At 40.7% G+C, this 16,754-nt stretch overlaps 1 protein-coding gene across 5 annotated transcripts in view; it reads right to left on the bottom strand.

Moving 5' to 3' along the window:
- Positions 1 to 4,508: 4,508 nt before the first annotated feature.
- The window catches only part of ctbp1 (C-terminal binding protein 1), a 43,899-nt gene continuing 31,653 nt past the window's right edge, over positions 4,509 to 16,754 (bottom strand). For all 5 annotated transcript variants that reach the window (XM_061685658.1, XM_061685661.1, XM_061685659.1 and 2 more), the window contains 4 exons: positions 16,477 to 16,607; positions 15,506 to 15,633; positions 10,853 to 10,970; positions 4,509 to 8,660 (listed from right to left, as the gene is read on the bottom strand). In XM_061685658.1, the coding sequence (XP_061541642.1) occupies positions 8,474 to 8,660; positions 10,853 to 10,970; positions 15,506 to 15,633; positions 16,477 to 16,607 (564 nt within the window). In that variant the 3' untranslated portion in view covers positions 4,509 to 8,473. The remainder of the gene's footprint in view (positions 8,661 to 10,852; positions 10,971 to 15,505; positions 15,634 to 16,476; positions 16,608 to 16,754) is intronic.

The raw sequence follows: 16,754 nt of genomic DNA, 5'->3' as shown, positions 1-16,754 counted from the left end.
CATTATTATGCTTTTAAAACCTCGTGTTCCCATAGCTCTGCTAATCTTGTGAACTGACTGAGAAAAAAAATACTTAAGCAAATCAAATACCTTTGCTAATGTTAAGTAAGAAAAAAGGCTAAATTAGCAAATAATTGGGGGGGAAAAAAGACAGCTTGTACTGTATGTGCTGTATATGTCAGATTGCACGGGGACTAGACAAAGGCTAGAAACATGTTTTTTTTTTTTTTTTTTTTTTGGCTGGCACAAGACAAAGCATATTGGCCATGAATCAATCCTGTCGCAGATAACATCATACAGTTCTTGTAAGGCCTTTTGCTGTCGTCGTAAATGCGCTCTGGTTCACGATCCTCCATTTCGCTGCTGTCCCCGCTTTTGTAATCCCGCTTTATAAAACTCCATGATCTCAATCAGAGCCCAACCGTGGGTGAATTTACCTCTCTATTTTTTTTTTTTTTTTTATGAGTAGGAAGTACAGATATTGTTTTCCAAATGTATGAGTAAAAGTAAGAAGTTGTCAGAAAAATACTCGAGTACCTATAATCTACTTTAAGTACAGGATGGATGGATGATCTGCTCTGTAGCGGGACCACGAAGCAACAACCGTCATATAACTGGGGCTTATTGGATCTCTGCCCTGTGATAAGTTTCAAGGACTCATTGTTCCAGGGCTGGGACTCATTATTTCCAGACGTGCATCTTGGGACTCACATAGTCTCAAGTGTAGAATGATCTATGTACAACTGTGTGTGTGTGTATGTATATATGTGTGTGTGTATATATATATATATATACATACACACGTGTATATATGTATATACATGTGTATATATGTTTTCGTATATATATATATATATATATATATACGTATAGATCATACATATATATATATATATATATATATACGTATAGATCATACATATATATATATATATATATATACGTATAGATCATACATATATATATATATATATATACATACATATATATACATATATATATATATATATATATACATACATATATATACATATATATATACATATATATATATACATACATACATATACATACATACATATATACATATAGACACATACATATACATACACATATATATATACATACATACACATACATATATATATACATACATATGCATATATACATACATATATATATATATATATATATATATACATACATATATATATACATATACATGTATATATACATACATATACACATACATGTATATATACATACATATACACATACATGTATATATACATATATATACACATAGATACATATACGCATATATACACGTACATATATATACGTCTCTCTCTCTCTCTCTCTCTCTATACACACACACACACACACACATATATATATATATCTATATATATATATATATTTTTTTTTTTTCAAACCTGGATTTGGGGATCCACTGCCATTCCTCCTTGCAGATCCTCTCCAGTTCTGTCAGGTTGGATGGTGTATGTTGGTGGACAGCCATTTTCAGGTATCTCCAGAGATGCTCAATTGGGTTTAAGTCAGGGCTCTTGCTGGGCCATTCAAGAACAGTCACGGAGTTGTTCTGAAGCCACTACTTCGTTATTTTAGCTGTGTGCTTAGGGTCATTGTCTTGTTGGAAGGTGAACCTTCGGCCCAGTCTGAGGTCCTGCGCAATCTGGAGAAGGTTTTCGGCCAGGATATCACTGTATTTGGCCGCATTCATCTTTCCTTCGATTGCAACCAGTCGTCCTGTCCCTGCAGCTAAAAAACACCCCCACAGCATGATGCTGCCACCACCATGCTTCATTGTTGGGACTGTATTGGACAGGTGATGAGCAGTGCCTGCTTTTCACCACATACATCGCTGAGAATTAAGGCCAAAAAGTTCTATCGTGGTCTCATCAGAACAGAGAATCTTGTTTCTCACCGTCTTGGAGTCCTTCAGGTGTTTTTTAGCAAACTCCATGAGGGGTTTCATGTGTCTTGCACTGAGGAGAGGCTTCGTCGGGACACTCTGCCATCACGCCCCGACTGGTGGAGGGCTGCAGTGATGGTTGACTTTCTACAACTTTCTCCCATCTCCTGACTGCATCTCTGGAGCTCAGCCACAGTGATCTTTGGGTTCGTTAAGGTGATGCCTGTTAAGGTGTTAACACAACCTTGCCAAATTTGAATGATTAAAAACAATTGTCAAGTTGGCCTCTCTAAAATGAGGCTTCAAAATCGTGAAAAATAAAGCACTTGTCTCCACTCTAGACGCTGTGTGAGTTTCCGCTGAATGTACTGAAGCCACGCCCCGCTCAACTGCCAATTAAAATACTCTACGATGACCTGGGGAAAAACTGATGCTAGCATCTTTCCTACGCCTACACAACTACACGTTTGAGCTGCAAAAATATACCCGTTTAAAGCCTCCGGTGGCTGGAATGTACTGGTATCTTCTCAAGTCATCGCAGGGCTTTAATACACAGAAAAACTGAAATATCACACAGCCATAAGTATTCAGACCCTTTGCTGTGACACTCATATTTAACTCGGGTTCTACACCTTCATTAGAGTCCAGCTGTTTGATTTTACTGATTGGACTTGATGAGGAAAGCCACACACCGGTCTATATAAGACCTTACAGCTCACAGTGCATGTCCGAGCAAATGAGAATCATGAGGTCAAAGGAACTGCCTGAAGAGACAGAATTGTGGCAAGGCACAGATCTGCCCAAGGTTACAAAACAATTTCTGCTGTACTTAAGGTTCCTAAGAGCACAGTGGCCTCCATAATCCTTAAATGGGAGACGTTTGGGACGACCAGAACCCTTCCTAGGGCCGGCCGTCCGGTCATACTGAGCAATCGGGGGAGAAGAACCTTGGTGAGAGAGGTAAAGAAGAACCCAAAGATCACTGTGGCTGAGCTCCAGAGATGCCGTCGGGAGATGCGAGAAAGTTCGAGAAAGTCAACCATCACTGCAGCCCTCCACCAGTCGGGGCGTTATGGCAGAGGGGCCCGACGAAGCCTCTCCTCAGTGCAAGACACATGAAAGCCCACATGGAGTTTGCTAAAAAACACCTTAAGGACTCCAAGATGGTGAGAAATAAGATTCTCCGGTCTGATGAGACCAAGATAGAACTTTTTGGCCTTAATTCTAAGCAGTATGTGTTGAGAAAACTAGGCACTGCTCATCACCTGTCCGATAGAGTCCCAACAGTGAAGCATGGTGGTGGCAGCATCATGCTGTGGGGGTGTTTTTCACCTGCAGGGACAGGATGAGTGGTTGCAATCGAAAGATGAATGCGGCCAAGTACAGGGATATTCTGGCCGAAATCCTTCTCCGGAATGCTCAGGACCTCAGACTGGGCCGAAGGGTTGCCTTCCAACAAGACAATGACCCTAAGTACAAAGCTAAAATAACGAAGTAGTGGCTTCAGAACAACTGTTCTTGAATTACCCAGCCAGAGCCCTGACTTAAACCCAATTGAGCATCTCTGGAGAGACCTGTCAGGTTGGATGGTGAATGTTGGTGGACAGCCATTTTCAGAACTGGAGAAGATCTGCAAGGAGGAATGGCAGAGGATCCCCAAATCCAGGTGTGAAAAACTTGCATCATTCCCAAAAAGAAATACTGAGTAAAGGATCTGAATACTTATGGCTGTGTGATATTTCAGTTTCTTTAATAAATCTGCATGAATTTCAACAATTCCGTTTTTTGCTGTGTACATTAATGAGGAAACAAAATGAACTTATAATTTTAGCAAATGGCTGCTATATAACAAAGAGTAAAACATTTAAGGGGGTCTGAATACTTTCCGTACCCCCTGTATGCACACAAAGGCTATCCAAGAGATTCTGTCGGCAGAACAAGCAGTTGGTTTCCTTACAAATTTCCACCTCCTGGCCTGGCATGTACTGTAGGCCGATACTGCAGCGTTTAGTCTTTTTCTTTGGTCCATATGGTCTGTATGTGATTTTTTGGACTGAACAAACCTAACCTTCCAACTTTTACTATGGTGTGGTTGTGTAAACCCAGTGTGAGGTATAAACAAACAAAACAAATTCCCATAATACAGATACGCTCAAACAACAACTGCTTCTTCTGCGGGTGTCAAAACATGGTCAAGCGGGCTCCTCAAGGTGCCTCATGTGACTGGGTCACTGCTTTTAGTCGGTCATCATCTAAAAGTGCAGGCCTCCGGTTATGTACATATGGTAGCAATTTTAGGCCTGATAATCCCCAACCTTGCTGTAGCCTGTGGGTCTAAACAGAAGCCTCTTTCCAGCACACCCAACCTGTCCCCTCGTAAACGTGCCGTCTTGGCACTGCAGCACCCCAAGATGCCCAATAAAAGAACCGACCAACTGCGGTAAACAATTTTGTTTATAGCGCAATAAAAACAAAAAAAGCAGCAAAATGTAATCAGGGGGACAACACACTGGCAATCAGTCTCAGACAGTTCAGATGAAATGAGATACAAAGGCTATGTTGAGTTGTTAAGTTAAAGATGTAAACAGGTTTTTAATTTTTAAACTTTTATTTAAAATACGGTGTGGAGTTTACCATTGGGAATTACCATCACAAACATGATTGTTTCTAATAAAAAAAAGTCAAAAAAAAAATAAAGCTTAAGAGCCTAGTTACATTTTTTTTTTTTTTCCTTTTTTGTGTTTTTGCAGTCTGGTGAAAAATCAGTTCACAAATGAGGGTGAGAGGGAGGAGGAAAACAAAACGTTCACGTTGTAAAAATACATTTCCCAATCTTAACATAACACAAACACACACAGTCACTTTCAAGCAGTCATTCACTCCTTGTTAGATGGTTAGATGTCAGTGCCAAAAGGAAAACAAGAGAGTAGGAAAAGTGAGGTGTGGCACAAGAGAAGAGGTTAGAGGCTTCTAAAAACACACGAGGCTGTTCTACATTCAGAGGGAGGACAATTGCTAAAGGATATGTGTGCATTTCAACCCTGAGAGAGAAAAAGTGACCAATTGTTTTTTTTTTTTTTCGGGGGGGTGGTCGGAGGTCAGATGACACCAGTGTCTGCCGCACCACAAGCACTCCAGCCCTTTTGAAGGGGGGGGGGGGGGGGGGGGGGGGGGGGGGGTCTGGCAGCAGAGTAAAGGGCCCTTCAAAAGCCCCGAATTGTAGCAGAAATAGTAGGAGCAAGGGTAACTGTGGTGATGCTGCATTCTAACACCTAAGAGTGAAATATCAGCTGGAGCTTTGTGACCACACACGCGCGCACACACACACACTGTGCTTATCTGTTAGCCAGAACATAAACACACTACTGGCATGACTTTAGAGGTGGGGAGGGATTTATCTGTTTTAGGTCTTTGATCCAAAAATAAAAACTTTCAACACCAGGTTCAATTGCTGAAAAGGTGATCTAGAATTCACTAAAGGAGTATTAGAGCCACACAGCGCAGGTGGGGGGAAAAAAAAGGTACAATGAGAATAAAGTTTAAAAATTACGAGAATAAAGTAACTTGAGGAAAAAGTGGTAGTTTTAGGAAAAGTATAAATATCAACTTAACTACATTAAGAGGAGGATTGTTGAGAATGTTAAATTAGTTTCACAATAAGTCAACATTTTGGCACATCGACACCATCATCAGTACAAACAGTTTAATGTGGTTGACAAATGTTTGTCTCCGCCTAACCTGGATGCCTTCTTGTGTTTGCACAACCATCAGGTGTTTCAACAAATATTTTTTGACATTATTTGATTAACAAACACTCAGTTTTTTTGTCTCATATCCTCAGGTATCATTTAAGTTCTTTTTGACATTTTTGACATTTAGCCGTTAAAGGGGAGTTTGAGAATTTCAAAATATTTTTTGTGGTATTTGTTCAAACTGATATGACATGCAGTAGTCCATGATTTTTATGATCTGTGAAAAAAATAAAAATAAATCTGCCGTCCCTGGCCCCATCTTGTGCCGCTAATTTGACTCGCAAGAAACTACTGCACCTGAGGAAAAACAACCAAAGACATAAGGTGTGACTTGAGGTACCAATCATTTGTCATGCACCCCTGAGCACACATCCCGCTACTGTCGGATCATAATTACAGTTTTAACAAATATGTCAAAAAGTGTTGTTTTTTGTAAATTGCAATCACCCCTTAAAATTATTATCTCGCAGCAATACGACTTTGCGACCTTTTCCTCGTCATTTAACTTTTTTTTCCTCCATTTCAGTGTGACCTTAATACACCTTTATAGAATTCAGCCAACTGTGGACTAGGAAGATTTTCTCGTTTTTTTTGGCTTGTTTATTTTTACTGGTCACTTTCTGTGGTCAACTGTTTTTAAGGCAGTGAGTGGTTCCATGGCGACTTTCTAGAACGGCTACAGTGAGAATAGGATAGTAAGGCCTGGGGGGCGGGAGACTGGGTCTTAAGGTGGGAAGTGGAGTTGAAGTAGGAAGGAGGAGGGGGGAGATTTCATGATACTTTTCAGTACAACATGTAGAACACAGACAGCAATTATCCATAAAAAGAAATCGGCATTTACATTAAAACTAACTGGTATACATGACAGTGCACGGCTGAAATGAAAAAATATATATATAATCATCATCAACAGCAAAATGTAAGATTACTCATTAACGGAACTATTTGGGGGGGGGGGGGGGGGGGGGGGGGTCATTCCTCTTAAAAATATATACTCATCACATGACAGAGGAGCCAAGCATCACATGCTCCAAGTCACTTGTGGACTCTGCGGGGGGGGGGGGCAAAACTGCACATTACTGAAAACTGATCACGACATAAATGGCAACTGGGGTTAAACACACTCAGCATAAAGAGAAGCAGCCACTAATTTGTAAGTTTCTTTTTATCTGCTTAAAACAAATCGCACATGCACAACAAACAGCAGCAGGGCAATGACAAAAGGGACGCAAAAAGAACAAAATGAAGCATCTACCACTAATGCTCTAGTGAAAGAAACCTAGCAAAGCACAAGGACCACCTTTCTTTGTTCCTCATTAATCGTTAGCCAGTAAGATGGAGGACAAAGGGGGCCGGGGGCAAGGCAAAAAGGGGGCCGGGGGCAAGGCAAAAACAGGCGAGCATTGGTTTCAAAGCCTGAGTATTCCGTAACCTATAGTGAGAGAGAGAACCTATGTGTCGCTTTATTTTGTGACTGGGGCCATTTCTCATTTTGTCATTACTGCTACAATATCACAACCCTTCTGGTAAAGAACAGTAAGAAGAATCTAGAAAATCTGTACAAAAAAATAAAAGGGTATGCACGGTACATTCAATATCTGTTACTGAGGTACTAGAAAGGTGTTTCCTTGACACCAGAGCGACAGGGTTAAAGAGTTACACGCAGGGACTATTCCTTTGGAAAGAAAACGGTGCAAAGGGACACACTCCTGCACACACATTCTTGTACACACCACTGTCGTTAACAAAGCTAGCATGCAAGAATAATGTCCCCCTCGCTCCGACTGAGGAATTCAGCTCTACTGTCCCCAAACGTTTAAAGGAAGGATGCATACTGGGTTCATGAGCATGTGTGGGGCTGGGGGGCATGGTGGCAGTAGTGGGACGTACGGCCTGGTTAGGTCAGTGTGGGGTCATTGCTTTACTAAAGTTTAAACTGGAAACTGGAGCCTTTCACGTTTATTTGAAATGAATGGTCGGGCGGCGCCCTCTGCAGGCGAGGCTCGCATACGTGCAGCACATGATGGCATAGTGACGCTGGAGCTTCTGGGCATGAGACAAAAGTTCATGCCCCAGGGTGGATCCGAGTAGAGGTGAATTTGTCAAACTAAGAGGAGAGTGAGGATCGAGGGCATCGTTGAACTCTGGGGCTTTAAATACGTGCGGAAAAAGTCAAAACTAGACAGAAGGTGAGGCTTTTTGTGATTGGGTCTGGTTTATCTTTAAGTAGACATGATCTGTTATTGTCACATGTAGACTGAAAATGGAGGGCGGGGGGAGAAAATTAAAGTCGACAAAAGCAGTAACACGAGCCTTTCACGGACAAAGGGGCACTTTCTGCCGGAGCACCTCTACTGGCCCTCAGTAGAAGATGCAGCCAACTGGAAAGCAGCCTTGCTGTCAGAAATGTTTTTTTCCTTTATAAACAACACCTAAAGTCACAACGGATCGACTTTCCTTTGAAACAACAGCCAGCTACAGAAAAATACCAATCCAATCACTGAATCCTTGAGAAGAAAGTTATTGCTGACATTAGGGAGTGGGACTGAGTGGGATCGGGGAAATGAGGATGGATGCAGGTTTAAGTGGGGCTGTGTCCCGGGCTGGTCATGTGAGACCATGTGGAGTCACTTCAGGTCTTCCTGGTATTCGGGGAGTGGAACTGTGTCCGATGCTGGAAGACAGGTTTAGAGCCTGGTTTTCCAGAGGTGACGGAATGTGCTGGCGGCAGCAGGGGTCAACGGGAGGGTGGAGGTGTGGGGGTGACTATGGGTGGCGAGGGGGGCTATTGGTCAGAGGGGATGTCTCTGTCGGCTTCGGCCTTCGTCGGCTGCCCCGGGGAAGGGGCGTGTGGTGGGTGAGAGACGGGGGCTATGCCGTGAGCCAGGTTTCCCGAAACGAGGCTTTCGACCCCAGCGCCAGCTCCCGGGAGACCCCCTCCTGTGGCAACATTGATCAGACCTGGAGGAAATCTGGAACACAGATTGAATAGATTATTTTATTATATTTGATGCAACCCCTCAATTTATCTTCAGTCAGTCCACTATATTATTATATTTGAAATTTTAACTACATTGAACAATTAAGCTATGATAAGAAATTCTCAGGTGGGTTCATGAGACACACCTAATCATATGCAAGGGAGAGCAAAGTATGGCCCACGGGTCACATACGGCCCACACTGTTCTTTAATTTGGCCCACTGAGCATTCATATCCTGTGATACTGGTTGCATTCATTTAGCAGTTTTTCCCCAACAGTTAAAATGTTTTTATTCCCTCATTCAAATTAATTTCTAATCAAATAATTGATTCATAGGTTTATTGAAAATAAAATGAACACTGGTAAAATTGTGTGTAATTTTTAAAAAATATATTTCATTAACTGATTAGGGTTGGGCATCGTTTGAATTTGAGCAATTCTGGTTCCTCATTTTGATTCTGGTTGCAAACGATTTTCGATTCAGAGTCTTCTAGGGGGCTGGGTCAAAAAAGTTTGCATGGTTTAAATAAAAGCTGTCAAAATTATGAACATCCATTTTCTTAGCAGCCCGCAGCATAGAATAAAATGAACATTTGACTCGAGGTTCTTTATAACCAGTATCAATATCAAACCTATGATGTGTGCGGAACTAACCCAATTGACATAATACGCAATGTTTCAGCTAAAAGTTAAAATATAGCATTGTTAAAATAGTTATTTAGGACTGTTTTTATCACGTCAAAGTTTTAACTTGACGTCCTGTTTTAAGCTTATAGCCTTCCATTCTGAAGGGTAAACACTGGAACTCAGCATTTTGGCACGAAAAGTAGCTTCACACGGCACAGGTGAATTTTTTTTTTTAATGTATGGAACCAAATGCTATAAAACACTGATTCCTTTCCCTACCCGCCGATGAGGCTCAAGGTTTAGTGTTTGTGATACGTACGATACGTCACCGGCGCTTACGTTGGTTTGAAGGCTTAGTGTTGGTTTAGTGTTGCACTGAGGCGACTGGTCATTCATTTTAACAAAGTTAAGACACAGTTTTGTTCATCGTCGCCTCTGTTGGGCACAAGCACGTCTTCGTGCGCGTTCGTTGTTTTTTGCCACTTCGTTGGTTTCCGCCACTTCTTCGGCTGGAGGACTAGGCATCGAAACTGGGTACCAAAAGTTTTACATTTGAATGGTTCCGGGAGAACCGGAACGTTGGTCCCAGTTCCAATCGGTTCTCGATTCTCGATGTCCAAACCTAATTATAATGAAATATATTTTAAATGAATTTTAAAACAAGAAATAATTATAAAAATAAGCTACTTTACATACCTTATACAAACATTTGCCTCATCCACAAATTACCTGGCCCATCGGTCTCTTTTAAAAAGCAAATGTGGCGTTTGAGTGCAAAATTTTGGTCCCTCCTGATCTAATGGATCCAAGAATTCTGCCTTTATAAAACACTGTTTTGACTGACACTGACAATGCGAGAAAGAGCTTAGTTTTTTATGCACAGGATCTCTGACACAGCTGGATCTCATTAGATTACGCGTTAAGTGTTGTAGACAGTGACAATGGGGGGGGAGGGGGGGCTCAGTTTATGATGGTGTTAATTTCACAAACTTGTAAACAAGGTCAAACGTTTGATGTTTACAGCAAATATTTAAATAAATAAATAAAAAACTGATAACGAATGTAAAACTAAGTACTGCAGTAAATTGAAAATGGCCTTCCGTATGTTCTATCCAGAGACCTACAGTGCCGTAAAAAAAGTATTTGCACCCTTCTCAAGTTCAAATTTCCTGAATAAATACAATCATTTAAAAACTGCATTTTGTTTACTTGGGTTATCTTTGTCTGACATTTAGATTTGTTTGATGATCTTAAAGTAGGGAAACTATGCAAAAAAAAAAAAAGGAATTTGAGAAGGGGGCAAATATTTTTTTCACAGCACTGTATGCTCGGAACATGCGGCTCTTTTGGTGACTCCGAGAGCTAAAAAGTAGTCAGCAATTTCTAGAGGATTCTTTATTCAGGCTTCAGTACCAAAAATGCCTCTTGCACTGCATTACTCCGGGTCTGTTTTAGAGCTGCTTCTCCTCTGCCTGCAATTCTTATAGCATCCTGGTTCAGTCTCAATGATTTGTAACCCCTCATTCCCACCCTGTGCAGCCACTTGTCTCTCTCACCTGTAGGTTGCTCCGTTAAGTTCGGGGTGAACAGTGGCAGCCTCCATGCTGGGCCACTGAGATGCTGCCATCAGATACTCTTTATTCACACAATTCTTCAGGCTATCCGGGATACGCCCTAGAACAGAACAATCAAACCTAATAGGCTGTGTTTGGACGGAATATAATGTATGGCCACTCATACTTATATAGTTGCAGTATGGTGCACCCATCTCATAGCTCCTTTTAAAGCAGGCACTTTATTTTGGTATTGGCAACAAAAAAAGGAGGCCTCCTTTTTGAAAGTCACACTGCCCATGCCAAGAATGAATTAAGTATACATTGTTCTTAAAATAAATTATACCATTCCGACTAAAATGTTTGATTCTATTTAACAAGCAGTACCCAGGTCAAAATAGTAGATGTAAAAAGTCTATTAACCTTTGTTCAAATGCCAGGTTACCTCCCCAATTGAACTGGAAAAAAAAATATTTTTGATAGGGGAATTAAAAATCAGTGCAAATGTCGACTCATAACTGGGGATGTGGCTGTGTTCATAATTAACCAATCACATTCACACTCATTTTGAGTCGGCACGAGTGGTCAGACTAAGATTCGTTCTGACTCGAGTTTGAAAATTCTCATTCGATGATCACTTTTCCATGCCCACTCCAATTCGAGTCCCCACCCATTTGTGAACAGCCCTAGACAGCGCAAACCTGCCAACATTTGAAGTCTCTCTGATTAACACAAAATAAAGTTCTGATGTTCTGGTAGGCTTTTCCTTGTAACATGTACTTGGACACTTGTGCAATCACTTTCACAGCTGTTTATTTTTACTTCACCTTTCAAAAGGTTGCACAGGTTAGGTCACAATGGTGGAAAACATTTTAAAATTATTTATCTTGGCCCTGTTTTTTAATGTCATAAAAACCTGGCATTTGTTTAGACTTTATATCCAGTCTATGTTATGAAACAGTCACCATATGTAACAAAACAATCAATCACTTCACACATGGATCAACAGGGAAATCATACAGCATGCAGTCAGTAACAACTTTATCGCCGTTGAATGACAACTTCATGAGCAATAACCAAATGTCCAGCATTTGTTATTCTACCTAAAGTCATGCTGAGCGTCACCGAGTTATGAGAACACGACGAATGTATTCGATGCTCCAAAGCGAGAGCTCTGGGAAGCTCTCTTTCACCAACTGGCAGAGTTAACGCATTCACAGTGAATGAGCTAAAAAGCTGGAAACCATCACATATTATATTGAAGTCTTAATAAGAGTGAATTACAGCGCTGTGGACGATTGCGGATGGGAGTAGTTCTGCAACTCTAGCAGGCTTACACATTCATAGTATAATACTGCAACCGGCTATGTATTGGCACAGCTTCAATATTAAAAAAACAGATTTACACATACTGCTAAATAAGGAATTACATACTAACAAAGGAGAATTACATGTTTAGACAACTTTGGAATTAAGATAACTGGTAGTCATCTATTTTGGATTTTTGTTGGCTGGGTGTTTTCACAGCAAACGGCTAAAGTCAACTTATTTTTAAGCTTTTCCTTGACGCCTTTATTTGGAAAGTGAGTGGGTGCACCAGAAGGCCCCAACTCCTACAATTTAAAATGAATGAAACTTTTTTAACAGTACCCTGTAGGGCTGCACGATTATGGCCAAAACAATTTGTAAACAGTTTTCAGTGCAAAATGAAAATAATGAATGATTGCTAAAAAATCTAATGTATTCAATAATTTCCAATTTACCAAGGGCAAACTGAATAAATATGCTATTACAGAGTGCAATCACTCAATCGATGCAACTCAATCGAACCAAATACAATTTAGACAAACTAACCCATAATATTGGGCTTCAAGCACTTGACTTATTTGAAAATCCCAATCAATATATCAATATATACCAAGTTACGGCTCCATTGTTCTGCTGGACCATAGGTCAACTGCCAAGAACTTGACTGTTGTTATTTCACTCTCTATCTCTAAGTGTTTTTCACTGCAGTCAGGTCAGCCTCCAGTCGAGGTCAAGCCAGCCGCTTGAACAATTGTTAGCACTATGCATTACGGTAACATGCCGCCAATCATCGGTGCGCCTTGGTGACGAGTTACTGTAACACAGTATGAAGTAGTATGTGGAGGCTGACCCGATGGGATCCATTTTTCACACGGTGTAGGTAATGCCACAGAGAAATAATTGCGAGAAGAGATAAAATATTTTTTGCCCAATACTTTTGACTATTTCACATGTGACCAATTTGGTCACATGTGCGCCCTAATTTCTCAATGGTGTGCCCCCCTTGAAAACCAGACACATTAAACCCATCATGGTCTAATGGTCTAACCCAATCGGAGATAGTTAAGGGCGGGACCTCCACTTGGATTGACTGTGTGGGTGTGTTTGAAATGCGGGTGCTGCAGTCAGACAGAGACGCTAGCATAGTTGAAGCCAAGCTTTCCAACAGCTAGCATGTAGCAGTACTATTACAGAAAGTTGAGCGGCATAAATTGAAGTAGATCCAAGGCCGAATGACAACCAAATTTTTGATTCAAGACAGATGAACAAAGCCATCACGCTAATACCACCAACGAGCTGGTAAGTCGAATTTGTATGAAATCACAAAAAAAACTGACAACACATCAACCTCAGTGACAAAATCCATTTAAAACAACAATCCCATTCAATTTCTTCAGCTGGGAACAAAGACACGGTCCATTTCCCGCCAGCTTGCAATTAAGCCTTTGCCTAATAGTGCAAATATAAAAATGACAGCATATACAAAATAGCATTACTCGCTTTAAGAGATGCAGCCATTCAACAGGTTGAGAAACCAGCATTTAAAGAAATACTGCAGACTTTTGATAGGACAGTATAAATCTTGATATAAAAAAAAGGTTGCTTTGCTCTACTTGTTGTGCTGTTATTAATTTGGTTACTTTACACTCTTTCTTAACCAACTAAAAATTTGATTGGGAGTATATTGCCTGTTAAGGAATTAATGACTCTCTATACCCCTGTACCAAATATTTAATATTTAAGTGCAATTTTTTTTTTCATTAAAAGTACCCTTTTAATGTTTTATTTATTGTTCTACATGGTAGACGACCGGTTAGCACATCTGCCTCACTGTTCTGAGGACCGGGGTTCAAATCTCAGTCCCGCCTGTGTGAAGTTTGCATGTTCTCCCCATGTCTGCGTGGGTTTTCCCCGGGTACTCCGGTTTCCTCCCACATCCCAAAATCATGCAGGATGACCAGATTGTTAATCATTTACGAGTAAATATTGCCTTAAAAGACAGGCAGCTATTTTTTAAATTTATTTTATTTTATTTATTTATTTATTTTTAAGTGTGACCCTGTAAAACTGCGGTATTGAACGCGATGTGGTTGTAAAATGTGCTTGGGTGCCGGTGCCCCAGTGCAAAAATGCAGTCTAGAGCCCCGCGATGCCTTTTCAAGGCACACGCTCCTCACCATCATCTCCAATGTTTGCTGTAATTTCTTCTCTACGCATGACGCTCTCACTCGTCACTGAGTTCACTGCATGACTGACTACTGACGCTCCTGATGCAAGATGCGTACTGCGGTCGCTTGTTATTCAGGCAGCTTAATTAAGTTTTAACCATGTGTTTGCCCACTGGCGGGTTTTTGACTACTGTTTGGGAAAGTCCAAAGCCCTCTTTTTTAAATGTAAAAATCACAGACGATTGGGCTAATTTAATTGTGGGAGCCAAAATCGTGAATACAATAAAAATTTGATTACCGGAATTTCTCGTGTATAACGCGCACCCCCCCACCCCCCCCAAAAGATAAATTGTCAAATGTAAATTATCATTATACATGGGTATAGGGGAAAATGGTAAAAACTTTCACATTTTATAAATACATGCTGCCATCTAGAGGTTATAAAAAGCTGGACATTTTCAAAATGCCACCACCACATAAGTTATGAGAAAGGTGTACACTTTCATTCTAATATGCCACCACCACCCAGGTTATGAAAAAGGTGTAGACTACACTTTCATTCCAATATGACGGGTACGTATGACTGCATATATGTACAGTTGTGCTCATGAGTTTACATACCCTGGAAGAATGTCTGAAATATATATTTCTTTTAAAAAACCCTGATGATTGAACAACAACCATCATTAATTTATTTATGAAATGCTTGACAGTTTAATTTGAATCCTATTAAAAGAAAATTAAATGTGTTTCACCTGGCCCTTCATGTTGTCTTTAAAGAATTGTACCCATCTTACAAATTCTGCCTCGGTAATCAAACATGACCACAACTGTGTTTTCTCATTTACTAAATAAAAGTAGGGCTGTGCATTTCAAAATAAGAGCAAGTAAATAAAAAAGCAAGTATTACATGTTCAAATAAAGTCCTTAACTTCAGAATAATTATTTGAAAAAAACTATCAAAAATACTAACAAAATACAGACAATACTTCCTGTTTTGATCATATGGGGATAAGCAAAAGCATGCATTGTAAAAATGCATTATACATAGGTATAAGGGTTTTCCAGAATTTTGAGGTCAACTTTGGGGGTGCGTATTATACATGGGTGCACATTATACACGAGAAGTTACGGTAATTATGCAGCCCTAGTACCCTGTTACTGTGACATCCTGACTTACCAGTAATGGCACGGCGCACTTCCCTAGCTGCCTCCTCCCGAGCCTCCACCGAAGCCTGCTCACTGTACCAGGATGTATGTGGAGTACAGATCAGGTTGGGGGCATCTTTAAGGGGGCCAGTTGAAAAACTGTCAAGGACCAGAAGGTTGTTATAAAGGTAAGCTATGAATTACTAAGGGCTGGTACACACAAGGACTTTTCATATCTGAAAACTTTTTATCTGTGAAAAACCACACACATGAATATTAAAAAAAAAATATCTGGCATTTAACAGTTTTGGTCGTATTGTGTGTGGTGTGCTCCGATAATATCTACACAGAACACCACACACATACTGTAAAGATTTTGTTTCACCGGCGATCTCGAAATCACGTGTGATCACGTGATCTCACAAAACCGAAGAGGATGAAACACTTCCGGTTTTGTGCTGTTTCCCTGAACATTCCTGAAGGTTACCGGAGCCTGGAGCCTTGCAAAATAGCATTGTCGTCGAAATACGACTTGCTTTGGAAGATTCTTCTTGCCATCCGGGGGAACCCACTTTGAGACAAAAAAACGACATTGGCTAAAACATGCTTGTTATTATTTACGGTTTCCTTTTGTTGAGTCAGGGTGCTTCTTGACTGGCTATTCTGTTCCACGTCACAATTCATGGCATCATGATGCAGGAGAAGTCAGCTCTCCCCCACACATATGAAGACCTTTGGTCATGAATATTGAAAACATTATTTAAGATTGTCGGCCCGACCTGGTTCGGACCCTAAAACCGGGACGAATCCACTCTTAACACACATCACACCTAAGCACAATCTTATACGATAATCTTATGAAACGTAAGATTGTCTAGCGTTTGATGTGCTTGGTCGGGAAGGGGTAAAATCGTCCCAAAAAAAAAAAAAAAAGTGAGCTTGTCTGTGTGTGTACCGGACCCAGGTATATCATGCATCTCTTTAAGGGTGAGTTGTGGTTACCTGAAGGGTTCACTTTCATGGACGTCCAATGCAGCCCCTCGTATCCGGCCCTCTTTTAGGGCCTGAGCCAGTGCTTTCTCATCTATTAGGCCACCTCTTGACGTGTTCACCAGGAAAGCTCCCTGACGCATCTGTTGTAGAGTTAGCAATGCTTCAGTAAAGCTACAGCACATTTTCACACAGAGTCATGCATACAATAATACTAGTAAGCCTACAGTGGTACCTTCTCTGATGACTTTAATTTGTTCAGTGGCCAAGCTCGTAAGTGATTTTATTTT

Source organism: Phycodurus eques, chromosome 9 (genome assembly GCF_024500275.1).
Source record: "Phycodurus eques isolate BA_2022a chromosome 9, UOR_Pequ_1.1, whole genome shotgun sequence".
NCBI classification, from domain to species: Eukaryota; Metazoa; Chordata; class Actinopteri; order Syngnathiformes; family Syngnathidae; genus Phycodurus; species Phycodurus eques.
Note: the sequence above shows the minus strand (reverse complement) of the source record. Positions and strands in the feature narration are given on the sequence as shown.